The sequence below is a fragment of the Mauremys mutica genome, chromosome 4, assembly GCF_020497125.1.
Source record: "Mauremys mutica isolate MM-2020 ecotype Southern chromosome 4, ASM2049712v1, whole genome shotgun sequence".
NCBI classification, from domain to species: domain Eukaryota; kingdom Metazoa; phylum Chordata; order Testudines; family Geoemydidae; genus Mauremys; species Mauremys mutica.
Window position 1 is genome coordinate 146,814,335 of NC_059075.1, and position 17,125 is coordinate 146,831,459.

The 17,125-nt window shown below is 52.6% G+C and overlaps 1 protein-coding gene across 3 annotated transcripts; it reads left to right on the top strand.

Moving 5' to 3' along the window:
- Positions 1–369: 369 nt before the first annotated feature.
- Positions 370–11,440, top strand: SERPING1 (serpin family G member 1). 3 transcript variants are annotated; one of them, XM_045015988.1, is made up of 9 exons: positions 387–471; positions 930–985; positions 2,388–2,780; positions 2,829–3,267; positions 6,190–6,327; positions 7,064–7,267; positions 7,619–7,761; positions 9,551–9,770; positions 10,453–11,440. In XM_045015988.1, exons 2-9 carry the CDS (start codon positions 941–943, stop codon positions 10,701–10,703), a joined length of 1,833 nt encoding a protein of 610 aa, XP_044871923.1. In that variant the 5' UTR covers positions 387–471; positions 930–940; the 3' UTR covers positions 10,704–11,440. The 3 variants fall into 3 exon arrangements, with proteins under 3 accessions (XP_044871922.1, XP_044871921.1, XP_044871923.1); XM_045015987.1 differs by having other exon boundaries at positions 370–471; positions 2,391–3,267; XM_045015986.1 differs by having other exon boundaries at positions 379–471; positions 2,388–3,267.
- The last annotated feature ends 5,685 nt before the right edge of the window (positions 11,441–17,125 follow it).

The following is a 17,125-nucleotide window of genomic DNA, read 5'->3' on the forward strand; positions in this document are numbered from 1 at the left end:
TTTACGGGAAATCACACCAGGAATCGATCATCCTTAATTTTTAACGGGCCGGGGCCGGAGCCAGCCAATGGGTGCATCCCCTCCACCCCATGCTCCACCCCCAACCGCCCTCTGTGCCCTGAGTGCCTGGACTCAGGGCTGGACACTGATCACTCCGGAACACAAGGAGCAGGTGGGGCTCTGGGTCTGGGGTCAGATATGAGGCAGATTGCTGCCCTTTTCCACCACTGTCAGCCCCTCTTACTTCTCTCTCTCTCTGTCTCTCTCCTGCCTCTGATGTCTGTTCCTCCCACTCCCTGGCTCAGCCTCTCGGCCCCTGGCTTTCAGCAACAGGGGTGGGGAGCTGCTGGGAGCGAACCTAGCATCCACAGTGGCCATGTGATGAGAGATTGCGAAAGAGACAGAATGGGAAGACCCAGAGTCCGACACACGGAGGGGGAGGCAGACAGACAGACGGACGCACAGAGAGAGGTGCGCAGACAGACACAGGGACAAGTGGGGGACAGACAGACAGAAGGGTGGGAAAGACAGACTGAGAGAGGCACAGAGTGGGGAGACAGACAGAAGGGATGGACAGACAGACAAGCAGGGAGATGGAGGAGACAGAGTGGGAGGATGGACAGACAGACAGAGATGTGGGGGACAGACAGGCACAGAGGGGGTGAGCAGATAGACGTGGAGACTGGGGGACAGAGAGACAGGACAGACAGACTGGCACAGAGGGGTGGCCAGACAGACAGAAGCCGAGGGAGTGCAATGGAAGGGCATTGGGCGCAGCAGGCTGAGGAGGGGGCACTGTACTTCGGTGGGAGGGGGTGCACCTGGGGGTCCCAGCCTGCCCCAAGCAGGCCCAGCACTGTGAGCATCTGGGTCAGGAGAGGGCAAAGGTGGGCAGGGTTTTCACTGACTTCTGGGCATTGCTTTGGCAGGATTCGTTACCATGAAGAGCTGGTTGATCCTGGTGTGGTTGGTGACCTTCGCAGGCGTGAGTCAATCCTCCGTGCTGGGGGAGCCTTGTCCTTCCTGGGGAGTGGGGAGTTTAACCCATTGAGTGCTGGAGATGAATGCTCCAAGGACCCTAGGGCTGGAGATACAGAGGTGCTGAGCACCAGCTCCATTGCCACAAATCCCACTCTTCAGACTACAGGGCCAGAGCCAGTGGGCACAGCATAGCATGCTGGGTCTTTGCCCAACTCTGCCCCAATCCTGGCACAGACTGGAGCAGCCTACCGGTTGCTCTGAACTATGCCAACTGGTAAGTGCCCATCTGGGCATGGTCAGCGCTCTGGATATGGAGGATGTTTGGTTTATTAAATCTGCAAAACAATTGGCAAAAAGAACCATTTTCTTTCATTTTTGCCTATATTTTTCTGCAAAACCTTTTGGGGTTTTATTAACCAAAAAAAAAAAAGGAAAATAAATTCCATGTTTGGCCACCAAAACTAGAACAGTTTCCCAAAATTAGGGGGTTTAAGGCACTGGAAACCCCAAAATTTTCACCTGCTTGGGCAAAATTTTGGGGGTTTATTGAAAGTTTTCCACCTGAGATGTTTCATAGAATATCAGGATTGGAAAGGACCTCAGGAGATCATCTAGTCCCACCCCCTGCTCAAAGCAGGACCAATTCCCAGACAGTTTTTTGCCCAAGATCCCTAAATGGTCCCCTTAAGCATTGAACTCACAGCCCTGGATTTAGCAAGCCAATGCTCAAACCACTGAGCTATCGCTCCTCTCAAAGGGAGCATTATTTGTTTTCATTGCTGAAAACTGTAATGTTCTCTGGCATTTCATTTATTTCAGCAAAAAAACTAACACTGGAAAAAATAATGGATTTGGTGACTGAAAATGTTTTGGTTTCTGACAACTGGAAAGCAAAAAACTTTAGCCAGTTGGACAGAAATATTTGCTTTCACTGAACATTTTCACCTAAGTCCTGAAATGTTTCAGTTTTTGGTGGCTAAAAACTGAAAAATTGGGTTTTTAAGCGCCCCCGTCATCCAAAAATGGATTCCCCCCACACACACACACCAGAAATGCCATTTTGATTAAAAAGCCATTTTTTTGTTGAAAAAAACATTTTGAACAAAGAATATTGACCAGAGTGGTGTGCTCTGGCCACACCCACTCCCCCAGAGCTCCACCTCCTGGGAACTCCCCCCCAGCTCTGCCTCCTGGAAACTCCACCTCCTAGGAACTTCCCTGTAGCTCCACCCCTTGGGGATTTCCCCACTCAGCTGAATCTCCAGCTGGGGAGAGTCAGGCAGTTCCTGAGGGGTAAGGGGCAGTGAATCACCCCTTAATTGGTACTAGATCCAATCACACCCCTTGGGCCTTGTATCTCGCTTATCTGATGGATCCTTCTCCTTTCCTTTATGGTGTTGGCACAGCAGGATTGGCTGAATGGGGCAGAAGGGGACAAACAGTGCCCTGCTTCCAAGGTCCCCCTACAAGCTGCTGCCCACAACTCCACAGGAGATGAGGAGGCCAACAATGGGATCCGCCAGGAGGCTGTGATTTGTCAAGAAGCTCCGCAGACCAGGGAAGGCCCTGAGCAAACCTCGGGGAAGGGAGGAGAGAATGGGGGAGAGAGGGAGGGGCAGGAGACCCAGCAGGGGCTGGTGCAGGAAGGGCCAGGGGGAGAGGAGTCCACAGGTTGCAAAGCTGCCTCCAGCGTGACAGAGGGAGAAGGGGAGGCCGATCAGGCTACTGGCATGAGTGGCCCAGGAGGGGCCCCTGAGAGACATACATCAGAGATCCAGAGTACCATGGAGCTGTCCAAGGAGCCGGACAAGGAGCCGGACAAGGGGCTTGACGAGGAGTCGGCCAAGGAGCCGGACAAGGGGCTTGACGAGGAGTCGGCCAAGGAGCCGGACAAGGGGCTTGACGAGGAGTCGGCCAAGGAGCCGGACAAGGAGCTTGACGAGGAGTCAGACAAGGAGCCGGACAAGGAGCTTGACGAGGAGTCAGACAAGGAGCCAGCCAAGGAGCTTGAAAAGGAGTCGGCCAAGGAACCAACCAAGGAGCCCACTGCAGCACCCACCACTGAGGCCGCTACGGTGCCCGTTACAACACCGCAGCGGTGCCCGCCCAGTGACCCCTGGGGAAGCTGTGGGGACGACTCCAAGGAGGAGAGCTCCAGGGTGGCAACAGCGCTGACTGATTTTGCACTGAATTTCTATTCGAAATTGGTCAAGGTGGAAGGCACTGGCTCCAACGTGGTCTTCTCGCCCTTCAGTGTGGCCCTGGCACTGTCGCACCTCTTGCTGGGTAAGGGCAGTGCACACTTACACAGCAGTCACACACACAGTCATCGCATATGCAGATGCAGCTGTCTCACACACACACCTGTCACACACACACCCATCACACCGAGTCACAGCTGTCACACACACACACCTGTCACACATACTCCCATCACACATACCCACAACTGTCACACACACACCTGTCACACACCCATCACACATACCAACAGCTGTTGCACACACACGAGCCACACATACACCCATCACGCATCCCATAGCTGTCACACACACACCCATCACACATACACCCATCACGCATACCCTCAGCTGTCACACACACACACACACACCTGTCACATATACATACACACCTGTCACATATACACCCATCACACATACCTACAGCTCTCACACACACCTGTCACACATACACTCATCACGCATACCCATAGCTGTCACACACACACACACACCTGTCACATATACACCATCACACATACCTACAGCTCTCACACACACCTGTCACACATACACTCATCACGCAAACCCATAGCTGTCACACACACACCTATCACACATATACGTATCATACATACCCAAAGCTGTCTCTCACACACACCTGTCATACATACACCTATCATGCATACCCACAGCTGTTGCACACACACCAGCTACACATACACCTACCACGAGTACCCACATCTGTCACACTCACATCTGTCACACATATACCCATCACACATACCCACACTTGTCATACACGCACTCCTGTCACACATACACCTAGCCTTCACACACACCTGTCACACACACACATCACACATGCCCACCGCTGTCTCTCTCTCTCACACACACATCATACGTATACCTCTCACACATACCCACAGCTATCTCACACACGCCTTTCGTGCATACACCCAACCTTCACACGCACACCTCTCACACATCCACTCATCACGCATACCCACAGGTATCACACAACCACCTGTCACACATACACCCAGCCTTCACACACACCTCTCACACATACACCCATAACACATACCCACAGGTGTCTCACACACACACACACACACACACCATACATATACCTCTCACGCATACCCACAGCTATCTGACACACACCTGTCATGCATACACCCATCACACATACTCACAGCTGTCACACACACTCCTATCACACATATACCCAGCCTTCACACACACACCTCTCACACATACACCCATAACACATACCCACAGGTGTCACACATACCCCTTTCACACATATACCCATCATGCATACCCACAGCTCACACACACACACATCATACATATACCTCTCACACATACCCACAAATGTTGCACACATACCTCTCACACATACACCTATCTCATACTCACAGACATCACACACACCTGTCACACATACACCCGTCACACAGACACACAGCTGTCACACAGATACCCATCACGTGCACACGCACACACCCATCATACACACCCAGCCTACACATGCACCTGTCACACCTTCACCCCCATTGCGCATGCATACCCACCCGTCACACAAATACCCATCATACACACACACACACCCATTACAGACACACACAACCGTCATAAACCCACCCAGAGTGCATACACACAGCTCTCACACACATAGTGCACACACACACCTGTCATACACATGCACATTGCACACGCACACCCATCATACACACACCCAGCCTGCACATGCACCTGTCACACCTTCACCTCCATTGCACATGCACACCCACCCGTCACACAAATACCCATCATACACACACACATTACAGACACATACAACCATCATAAACCCACCCAGAGTGCATACACACAGCTCTCACACACACAGTGCACACACACACCTGTCATACACATGCACATTGCACACGCACACCCATCATACATGCTCAAAACAGCCACCACAAAAACACCCATCATGTGTAAACACCCATGGCACACACTCACTTATCAAACACATATAACCATAGCACACAAACCCATTGTGCGCACGCACACAGCCATCACACACATCCCCATTGTGCACTATCAAACCTATCACACTCACAGCCGTCTCACACACACACACACATTGCATGCACACAGCCATCACATACACACTCATCGCATGCTCATCCAGCTATCAGACACCCATCACACATACCCAGTGAACCATCACTCACACACACACACAGTCATTGCACATACAGTCACCAGACATGTCCACACAAACATCACAGGCCCAAATAGCCATCATGCATGCACACACACACAACCATTGCATGCACACACTACTGTTGCATGCACAACCATTGTGCACACAGCCATTGCATGCGCAGACACAACCATTTCACACATGCACAACCACTGTGTATGTGCACACATATAACCGTTACACAAATCCAGTCAGCACACACACAGCCATCTGACACACACACACACACAACCATTGCACACACAAAACAACCACACACACAGAGCCGGTCACACAACTATCACACACACATTCAACCTCACAAACGCAGCCATCGCTCACACCCACCACTCTCCAAACACTTGTCACACCCACCCCTTCACTTACCCCCCCATCCCCAAATACTCCCATTTTGAGGGGGCCATGCCCAGCTCTGCCTCCCTCAGGGATGGTGCACTGGGAGCCTTCTCCCATTGGCCATGGGCCAAAGCAACGCCGCAGGGTGGCTAGGGTGAGATGGTGTTACCAATGGTACTGGGAGCCCCTGATGAGGAGGAGAGGCCTGGCCAACCAAGGAAACCCCAGAGAACAAGCAATCCCGTGGAGATGAGTCTCCAGCCCAGCCCCCAGTGCCACCCACATACAGAATTATCCAAGGCCAGTCCCCCTGCAGGAGTGGCCCTTGCCCCTTTCCCCAGCCCTGTCAATCCTCATCCTCCCATCTGAGAACTTGTTCTTCTCACACAGGGGCCCGGGGCGAAACCAAAGAGCGACTGGAGTCCATCCTCTCCTACCCCTCAGATCTCGTCTGCGTCCACACTGCACTGCAGCGGCTCCTCAAATCCCAGCCCTTGATCTCAGCCTCAAAGCTCTTCCTCCGCCAAGGTGAGTGGGCATGAGGGGTTCACATCGGCACTCAGGTCAGCAGAGAAATGCCAGTGCTTTGCTCTTCCCTCTGAGAATCTCAAAGCCCTTTCCAGCTCCCCCTCCCCAGCATGTCTTCAGGGAAGGATGCATTGTCATGGCAGGGGTCCCAAGGCAGCACTGTTGCACAGAGTCTTAGAAGCTTTTTTTTTTTTTTTTTTTTTAGTGTGCAAGCAAGTGTTCAGGCTTTGGAGACATGCTGTGTTGCTGTTAGTTTTGTAATCCAGCTTCTTTTTGGGAGAAGCTGTTACAAACAGCAGAAGCTTTGCTCTCTGGCTTAATGTCTGTAACTAGAGTCAATTCTGGGGACAGACTTGCTTCCTGGGAAGTGGGCGTTGGAGTCTGGACTGGGACCTCTGAAAGAGGGGATTAGCCTGAGTGCTCTTTGTGACCACCCCATTCCAGGACAGGACAGGTGGAGATAGTGTAAATAAACAAGTTATCCCTTCACGATTTCCTCTGCAGGGCCCCAACATCTAATGCTGCTCAGCAGAGAGGCTGATCTTACAGATGGGGAAACTGAGGCACCAGGAGGGGTGAGGGGTGTGTCTAATTTCCTTTGGTCAGGAAGAGGGTTCGCGACATGGTTAGGGGGTAGGAGTAAGGGGAGGTTGGTGTTGCCCAGGTGGCAGGGGAAGTTTGAGGGCTTCACAGGGTGGCATTGGATTCCTCATCCCCTTGCCTTCCCGGCTTGCAGGCCTGCACCTGAACGAAGCCTTCCGCAACCAGTCGCTGCGCTTCTACAACAGCCGGCCCCATGTGCTCAGTGGCAACGAGACCCAGGACCTGCGATTCATCAACAAGTGGGTGAAAGACGTGACCAAGGGCAAGATCAAGAGGCTGCTGAAGGAGCTGGAGCCGGACGTCCAGCTGGTGCTGCTCAACGCTGTCTATTTCCAATGTAAGGGAGGGGCGCATTGCACCGTGCCACGCCCAGGACCCGCTCCCCTGCCCCCCTACATTCCCTCCAGAAACCCGGGTCCCTTGGACCTGCCCCCCCCCAATATCCAAGTCTCCAGGGACACACTCCCTTTGCCACTCCTGTTAGACCCACCCCTGCAACACATGCACCCACTGGGACCGGTCCCCTGAGATATCCTAGCCCCCAGGGAGCCCACCTGGAGCTCTCTGCCCCAGTGGCTCCTCCAGGCTGCCCATCCCCGCAAGCCCCCTGCCCTCGAGGGACTCCTCTGGGATACCCCTGCACTGAGGGTGCTCCCCGGCTACGTCTCCCTGTCCTTTCGCCCTCCAGCCAAGTGGAAGACGACCTTTAAAGTGAAGAACACAGTGAATGAGACGTTCTACCGCCCGGGCCAGGCCCCCATCCAGGTGCCCATGATGACCAGCAAGAAGTACCCGCTGGCCTTCTTCAATGACCCCAGCCTGCAGGCCAAGGTGAGCCCCCGTGGGTGCTCTGTGCCACGCCCCCTCCCCTCTTGGCCCCTGCCTTGCCCACCTTCCAATGGCAACTCCACTTTCGCCTCCTTCTCCCCTCCACTGTCTCCTTGTTTTCCACCCTGTCGCACCTCCTCCATAATGTCACTTACTGATGTCCCCTATGTAGGGTGACCAGACAGCGACTGTGAAAAAACGTGACGGGGGTGGGGGGGTAATAGGCGCCTCGATAAGAAAAAGTCCCAAAAAACTGGACTGTCCCTTTAAAAATGGGACATCTGGTCACCCTACCACTATGCCCCCCTCTCCACACTCCTCTCCCCTCCCCACCTCCCATCTCATCCAAGTGAAGCCAGCATCTCAGAATAGCAGGCTCAGGGTGCAGGTGGGGATCTCAAGCTGAGGACTCTCAACTCATGGCATCCAATATCCGTGGCTTCACAGAGCGTGGGTCCAGTCATTGCCTGGGAAGTTTTTTCTCCAGCAGAGCATTGGTTCTGCATGCAAGGCGCCCCGATGTTGGGTGCTGGGATAAGATCCTAAGAGAGACAACTGCAAGTCTTTATTGTCCCACGTTTCCAACCGATCCTAGCATTATAAGCTGAACTGGTCACAAAACACCAAGAGTCCAAAAATGTTTGTTTCCTTCATGATTTTCAGGCAACACATTTTTCAAAGATTTTTTTGGGGGGGGAGGGAGAGGCCATTTGTTTGTTTGGCCTTGACTTTTTTAAATGAGAAACTAACACATTTTAATTCATCAGCAAATCAGGGTTTTTTTGGTTAGAAAGCAAATCAGTTGTTAGCAGGGAAAAAACTGAGTTTAGTGCTCTAAAACAACTGTGTTTTGTTTAGAAAGAAAATTGGTTTCTGGCAAGAATTTTTTTTTTAAATTGGTTTTCTTTAAGAAATCTTTTTTGTCCTTTTAATTAGTTTTTGGGTAGAAAGTAAACATGTTTTTGGTAAAAACAACATTCGAATTGCATTTTGGTTAAAAAATCAGTTTTCTGTTAAAAAGGAAATCAGTTGTTTATTAGGGGGGGAAATTTCAGTAAGAAACCAAATTGGTTTTTGGTTTGAACCAAACAGGTTTTGGTTAAAAAAAAAAGTTTTACATAAAAAATAAGTGGGGTTTTTTTTTGGTTTTAAACACTTTTTTTTAATTAGATTTTTGCAAAAAATATTGTTTTTCAGTTAAAAAAAAAAAGTTAGAAGCATTTTTGGCTTTTGAAACCTGAAACCATTTAATGGAAAATGTTCATTTTCCACTGTTTTGTCCAAAAATATGTTTGGCAGGAAGTTTTGGAGGAAACATGGTTGAAAAATGCCAGCTGTCTTGGGGGGCGAAAATGGTTTGATGAAAAAGTGTCGCTCAGCCCTAATTGCCCAGGCATGGGAGTGGGCAGGACCAAGAACGGGAAGGGGGCGGGACTTGGGGACACAAAAGCATGTGGGAGAACTGGTTGGTGTCCCAGAGATTGGGAGTGGGACAGCAAAGGCACCATGTACCCATGCCCTGGCTCGCAGGGGTTGCAGTTGGTGCTGCAGGGTAGGTGTAGGCACAAGGGGCCTGATCCCCAGCTGACCAAGACGGCAGTCAGTGGCATGATGCTGGTTCACGCCCACGGGTGGCTTGGAGGTCCCATTGGAAGGACTCCAAGAATAGGGGGATGGGGTGATGAGGGCCCAGCTGTGGCACATGAAGGGACGGACGGGAGAAGGGGACGTTTGATTGGGGCTTAGGACAGGCCCTCAGCACAGAGAGGCCTTTGTGTCGTCTTCCCCCAAGGTTGGCCGGCTGCAGCTGTCCCACAACATGAGCCTCATAGTCATCGTGCCCCAGCACGTGTCCCAGATGCTCGCCCAGCTGGAGCAGAAGCTGACCAAAGAGACCTTAGCTGCGGTGATGAAGAAGCTGATGGGTGTCCCCTTCAAGCCCACTGTGGTGAGCCTGCCCAAGTTAAAGCTGGACAGCTCCCAGGACCTCATGGACATCTTGGGGGAGATGGGTAAGGATGGTGCTGGGCAGGTGGTAGATGGCGGCAGTGGGGGCTGGGGTGGGAGGGGAAGAGGCAAGAGAGCCCCTCCCCCTCTGGGCAGGAAGGGACATCAGAGCAGGGGTGTTGGGTTGTGACATCACTTCCTGGAGGGGAATGGATGAGCAATGCTGTCACTTCCTGAGGGGTGGCATCAGACCGCTGCTTCTGAGAGACCCATTCCCATGGCTAATCCACCACGCCAGTGTCTATTGGGTCTGTGAGACCAGTGGACACCATGGATAGCCCCCCCACACACAGCTCCCTGGTTCTGAGTGACCCATTTCCTTGATCGATCTATCCCGTGTCTGATGGATATGTGAGACTGCTGGGTGGATCATGACACCTGGTTCTGAGTGACCCTTCTCCATGGCCGATCCATCACACTAATGTCTATTGGCTCCATTTGACTTTTGGACACATCACAGGCTCCCTCGGTTTGGAATGACCCATTCCCATAGCTGATCAGTCCCATGTCTCTTGGTCCCATGAGACCACTGGACATATCATGGGCTCCCCTGGTTCTGAGTGGCCCATCTCCAAGGTTGATCTCTGGCACTGGTGTCTACCCAGGAGGAGGTTCTCCAGCACTGGGGCAGACTCCTGTGCACTGAGGGGTGGTTCCTACCTCCTCCCTTTTCTGCCTGTTCTCCAGACTACGGAATTTTCTATGATTCGAACCTGTGCGGCATCTCAGAGACAGAGGATCTGTTGGTGACGAGTGCCCAGCACCGGGCCATGCTGGAGCTGAACGAGGAAGGGGTGGAGGCCGCAGCTGCCACAGCCTTTTCAGTGGCCCGCACTGCCTGGGTCTTCGATGTGCAGCAGCCCTTCCTCTTCATGCTGTGGAATGATGATCACAGCTTCCCCATCTTCATGGGCCACGTCAACGACCCCAGAGTGTGAACCAACCCTCTCCATGCCCAGTGCCACTTGCATGGTATGCCCTGGTGCCACAGGCACTGAACAGGGTGCCCGCGGAGTGCTGCTTGGCTGTGACGCTTTTGGGGGGGGGGAATATCTGTCTCTCTCTCCTCCTCCGTATATAACCATCCATTCATCCCCATGCATTCCCTTCTACTTCGCTATCAATTCCACACAGCATTTATCAAGGGACTGACCTGGGAGGCAGTGTAGCCTAGTGGTTAGCACGGTGTACTGGGACTCTCAGAGACCTAGGTTCTGCTGCTAGGCGTCCTAGATCAAGAGACATTCTAGCTCTATGCCTCAGTTTCCCCATCCACAAAATGGGGATAATGATCCTGACCTGCTCTGTAAAGCACTAAAGATCTGCTGATGGAAAGGGCTGTAGATGAGCTAGGGATTGTTATTATTATCTATCCATGCATCCCCAATACGTAGCTTCTATCTAGCTATCTCCCAATACACCCCATTCATCATCACAGTCTGGTCTCTCTGGATTTTCCTTCTGTCTCCCTCTCTCTCTTCTCCCCTCAGCCCCTTTGTTCCTCCCTCTCCCTACTTGACTGTCTGTAGCCTGTGACCATCCCAGGCTCGGATCTTCTGAAATGTACAGGGAAGAGCTGATCTGTGGGGGGGTCCCTTCTCCCCACTCCCTCAACTCTGTCCCCCTCACAGCAGCCGCTGCCTCTTCCAACAGTAAATAAAGTCTGAAAACTTTGGCTTCCTGGCCTCTCCTTCTCACCTTCCAGAGTGCCTGCTGCCAGACGGGCTGCGTGAGGGCAAACACTATGGAGTGGAGGGGGTGATTCCACTGGGCCGGTTACCTCCCTGGGTGGTAAATGTAGGGGCACAAGGGTAAATAGCACCTTGAGGGGTCATTATCCAGATCTAGTCGCCCCCCACGCAAGTTGTTGTCACACTGAATTCCCCTGGAGGAACCTGACTCAAGGATTTCCTAGGCCAAGAGCCTAGTATGAGCTACATACATGTACAGGAGAGATCCCATAACACCCGCAGATGCCTCCCTCTGCCCCTCACTGCCCCCCACTCCATCTCTCTTCTTGCCCTAAGGAATCCCCATATTTAGCACCATAGCCAGTGGGGCAGCCCCACTCCACCCTCCAGGTGATATAGTAACTTGACAGCTGGGGGCACCACCCATTGGCCTGGCCTTCCAGTGGTATGGTTCAGAGGCAAGGGGAAATTAGCATGCAGCACTTGGATTGGCCAAGTGGAGGGCTGAGCAGATTCCGCTGCGGTATATCCAGCCAGCCAGCCTGCCGGAGTGTTGTATGCAAATGAGCCAAAGGGATGAGCTGCAGGTATACCATGGCCGCAGGACTAGAAAAGATGTGTTTTATTTAAAAATATACTCGCCACCAAAGCCACCTTGTGGGGCCACACCCCGGTGGGAAGGTGAGAGAGGCAATAGATATTAAATATAATTATTAGTAGCATGGCTGGAGAGATGCACAGTCAGTGCAGGAGAGCGTCTTCCACTTGTTCTCGTGAGCCACATTCATCACTTCAAAGGTGCTTTTGGTTTCCAGCTGGGCTTGGAGCACTGGGTGCGTTTTCCAAAGCGTCCAAGTGACCCAGGCTTCTAAATCCTATCTTCAAAAGTGATTCAGGCCCTCAGGAGCCGGAGTCTCAGTGGGACTGAGCACCTGTGTCTGTCTCTTTCAGAAATGGGACTTAGGCCCAGAGCCACAAAGGGGGCGTCTCACTTCTGTTGAAATCAATTAAAGTCTGGAGCTGAAATGACTTCATCATACAGGCATGTTGGAAAATTCGACCCACGGTCTCAACTGTCACTCCGCACACGTGCACACACATACCCAGAGCAATGCACAAACACACTCACCCCCTACCCCTAACTTTTGCACACACACACACACACACACTCTCTCTCACTCACTCACTCACTCACTAGCTGCACAAAAGTGTGTCTTCAGCCACAGGGGAACTGCAGTTGCTTCAAATACTCAAGAAGCTCCTTGGAGAGCTGGGGCCCGGTGGTGATCTCCCTCCACCCGGTGCCTGCAAAGGGCCAGGTCACTTCGCAGAAGGACGGGTACGGTGCTGCTGGTGGCTGCTGGGCAGAACAAAAAGAGAGAGAGAGAGAGAGAGAGAATGAAATGTCAGGAGCTCGCCCCTCTCACCAAACTATAGAACACCTGGATTTTGCTGCAGGTCACTCCCTATGCCTGGCAGATCACAACATTCCCCAGCCATCAAACCACGTGGAAAGGGCAAGTCTGTGTCGTGCAAATGAAATAAACCAGGTTTATAAATCGGGGAAAGAGAGAAACAGAAAAGCCCATGAAGGCTCCCAGCATGGATGTTTGAACCTTTGGTCTTTAGATCTTCACCACAGCTCCCTTTCTCAGGTGTTACAGCAATAACATTCAGTCAGTGACTCTGGAGGCTTGACTAGAACGTGGTGATATTTTTCAGCCAAAACTTTCTTTGTCTGGAGAAAAATGCAAATTCAACGAGCCAGAAATATTTCATGAATTTGTGTTGGTTTCAACAAATTGTTTGTTTAGGGAAAAAAAAAAAAGGCTCAAAACAATTTTGATTTTTCAGTTTAAAAAGACTTTTCATTAAAAAATGCCCTTTCATTTTATTTTGTAACAAAAATGGTCAAAATAAAAAATGTTTCAACGTTGTCATAACAAAATGCATGATTTGACCCGAAACAAACCTTTTCTTTTTGATTTTTTCAGTCCACCACAAATTTTGGAAATGTTTGGCTTGGGGCCAACCTGACACGGATTTTTTTCTCCCAATTTTTCCGACTGACCAATGAACCAAAAAAAAAAATCTATCATCTTCCCAGCTCTCATCGCAGCATAGCCTTCATGGTGGGTCACACAGCAGGAGAACGTTAGGTGATCTCGACTCCTGGCTTCTGTTCTTGACTCTAGGAGAGGCGTGTGGTCTAGTGATTAGAGGGGGCTGGACTTTGTGCCTGTGAAAATCCACCTAAATTTGACCTACTTATACATCTTGCGTATGCTCAGCAGAGACTAAGAATTAGGCAGCTAAAATGTCCAGTGATTCTGTCTGCACTGAGCATGCTCCAACCAGCCCAGGGAAGCAGGTGCTCAGCAGCACTTTCCCTACAATTTCTGCTCTTGGCTGCCAGGAGCCCCTGCACTGCTGGAACTGAGCAGAGAACCTGTCTCTCCCGTACTCCCCGTGCTCCCCTGTTGGTGCCCAGGCAGCGTGGAGGGGAAGGCAGAAGCCGCCTGAGAGTGGATAGGGTGAAGGAGTTGCCGTAGTCAGAGGATGCAAAGGGGGGACAGGGCAGAAGGGTCTATAACCACTAGGCTCTATCCCCTCCAGAGCCTGCAGTGCAACTCAGGCATCCTGAGTCTCACTATTCCTCTGCTGCCATCCAATAGCTGTAAAACCCACTGGCCACGTGTCCCAACCCCCTCTTCACCCAACACACAGCCACGCTGTGGAACTTGTTGCCAGGGAATGTTGTGAAGGCCGGAAGTATAACGGGGTTCAGAAAAGAATTAGATAAGTTCATGGAGGTTAGGTCCATTGATGGCTATTAGCCAAGATGGTCAGAGACACGACCCCATGCTCTGGGTGTCCCTAACCCTCTGATTGCCAGGAGCTGGGACTGGGTGACAGGGGATGGATCATTCGATATGTGCCCTGTTCTGTTCATTCCCTCTGAAGCATACTGGGCTAGATGGACCATTGGTCTGACCGAGTATGGCCGTTCTTATGGTCTTAGTGCCTGAGTCTCTTGGAAGATAACAGCCTACCACTGCGCCCACCTACTCCGCTAGCTCCAGAGGCAGAGCTCTGTGTGGTGGATCTAAACATTCCAACCTTGCTGATGGCTGAGGCTAGGATCAAAATGGTTCCACTGGGGGAGATCTGTTTCCCCCCCCCCAGTAATTTTTAAAGTTCCTAGGAAATTATATCCATAAAAGCTACATTAAAAGAATGCAAAGGTCACAAAGTCAATCATTCAACAGTTAGGAAATAGCAGAATTAAAGCTGCCCCTGAAACCTTAATTCAGTCCCTTAGCCATGTGCATCACGATACAGGCTTCGATGACATGATCACAGACTATTTTTGTCCCTGTTCCCCATCTCCCAAGGAGAGTGACCCCACTGGCTAGGGGGGACTCCACCACCTCTCAAGAGAGGCCCTTATTACCACCGCATCACAGGGAGAGAGGGGTATTCAGGGCTGCATTAATCCAGCCCTGAGATCAAGGTCTCACAGGGAACCTGTGTAGAGCCAAAAATTGAACCGCCATCTCCTGGATCCCAGCCTAGGGCTTTATCCACAAGGCACCAGCGCTCTGCATACCAATCTGCAGTGATAATCACTTGCAGAATAAACCACCTGCAGAGACATGTCAGCTCTGCTTCCCCCCACAGCTAAAGGCAGCAATGGTTTCTCCCATGGTTTATCCGCAGGCTACAGCACTGTCCCAGGGCAGGAGTATGGGCTCCTTTACCTTCATCTTGCTGATGGTGTTTCTGAGGTGGGAGAGCTGGCGCTGGCAGAGGCTCATGCCACTGGTGATGCTGAGCGGCAGCTGGTTGGTCCCCCAGAAGCTGTTTGCCAGGTGCCTTAAGCAGGCATTGTACTGGCACAGCCGGGTGCTGATCGTGTCCTATGGCATGGGAGAGGAGATGGGTCAGCACTCGCAGAGTTAGCTCTCACCCTTGTCCAGGGAGCTCCAGAAAGGATCTGACCCACAGTCCTGCTCTTTATTCTGTCTGTACAGCCCCTGGCACAGCGGAGCCCTGACTGGCCACCTTGGGGAGTCTTCCTCCTGCTTTATGGTTAGTTATTGACTGTCTAGTTATTGGGCCTATGAGCCAGGACTCCTGGGTTCCATTCCAAGCTCACCACATGACCTCAGGAAAGTCCCTATCCCTGTCCATGCCTCAGTTTCCCCCTCTGCTAACAGGGAGTGATGATCCCACAATGAGGCTTTGTTAGCTGTAATGAGCCCTCCAGCACCTCCTCAGTCCCCACCTCGGGCCTCCCTGACCTCCCAGCGAAACAGGCGCTGAGGCAATCCACCTTTCAAAACAGGAGGATGGCGAGGGTCAGGGCTCTGACCGATTCCCCCATGGCAGGAGCTGATATGAGGCGGTACCAGTGGGAGAACCAAGCCCCAGGGTGTTTTGCCCCCACTCCCTTTGGAGGGAGACATGGGCTAAGAGGGCAGGTGTCCGGCAGCCTACCAGACCCAGGGGAAGGGAAGTGTAACCCACCCTCACGCCGTGCAGGGCTCTGTCCCTTCTCGTGCGGGAAGAGGGGACCCGCCGCGGGACCGAGGAAGGGCGGCGCAGCACACCGCGCTGCTTGGGGCAGCCTATTTTCTAGAGCCGCCCCTGCTTCTCGTAAGGGCTGGGTTGCCTGTACAGACTGGTTGCAGTCAGACAATGCAGCAGGGCCCCTTAGCTCAGGCAGGAGAAGTGCAGGTTTGCGGGTACCAAGTGCGACCCCTGAGAGGCCAATGACCTGGCATTTAAGCTGGAAGATCTCGATCCTGCTGGGGGTCAGCCTTGCCCCTCCAAGTCACCAGGCATCTCCTGCCCGCGCTGGGAAGGTCCATGGGTCTCCTTACCAGCTGTGTGGCCCCGTCACTGGCCTCTCTGCTCGTCGGGAGGCAGACACGGCTCCTCTTTTCTCCGTCTTTGTAACCCTCTTCCTGCAAGCGTGGAGATGCATGATGAAGGGATGGGCGGGTTGGGGCCCTGTGAGGGTCTGAGTGGGGGGGGGGCTATGAGGGAGGACCTGAGCAGGGTGGCCCCATGGGAATAAAGATGATCAGGGTGAGCATCCCAAAGGGGGCTGAGCAGGATGGGGTTCCCATGAAGATGGGGAGGGCCTGACCAGTTGGAGAGATGGCCAGGATTGGGGGGTCCCATGGTGGCAGGTGTGGGGGGCACGCGGGACAGAGGGCCTGAGCAGGGTAGTCCCTGGGATGGAGATGGTCAAGGCAGGAATCTCATGGAGGGGATCTGAGCAGTGTAGGTGGCCCATTGGGGAAGATGGCCAGGGTGGAGGGGTCCCATGGGAAGGGCCCAAGCAAGGGTGGGTCCCATGGGGGGATGGCAAGCCCCTCTCATACCAGGAACAGCTTATGCAGGTGTTCCAGGCAGTTCTTCAGGTGTCCTGCGATGTCCTGAGCATTCGGCCACTCGGCATTGCACGCGGGGCCAGGGCGCCCCTGGGCCAGGGACCAGAGCACAGCTAGCACTGAGGTCAGGGACAAGACGTCGCTCCGTCCTGCATGGGGGGGCAACACACCGGAGTCACCTCCCTGTCCCACCAGAGGGGAACACACATCGTCCAAAGTCACATTCTGATTGGCTGACTGGACCTGATGACATCACTCCCAAGGTGG

What these genes read in the sequence shown, in the direction of transcription:
- SERPING1 (XM_045015986.1), top strand. Translation starts at nt 941, where the DNA reads ATGAAGAGCTGGTTGATCCTGGTGTGGTTGGTGACCTTCGCAGGC. An exon ending in CAACGCTGTCTATTTCCAAT is followed by an intron (nt 7,268 to 7,618) that starts GTAAGGGAGGGG and finishes TTCGCCCTCCAG; the next exon opens with CCAAGTGGAAGACGACCTTT. An exon ending in ACCCCAGCCTGCAGGCCAAG is followed by an intron (nt 7,762 to 9,550) that starts GTGAGCCCCCGT and finishes TCTTCCCCCAAG; the next exon opens with GTTGGCCGGCTGCAGCTGTC.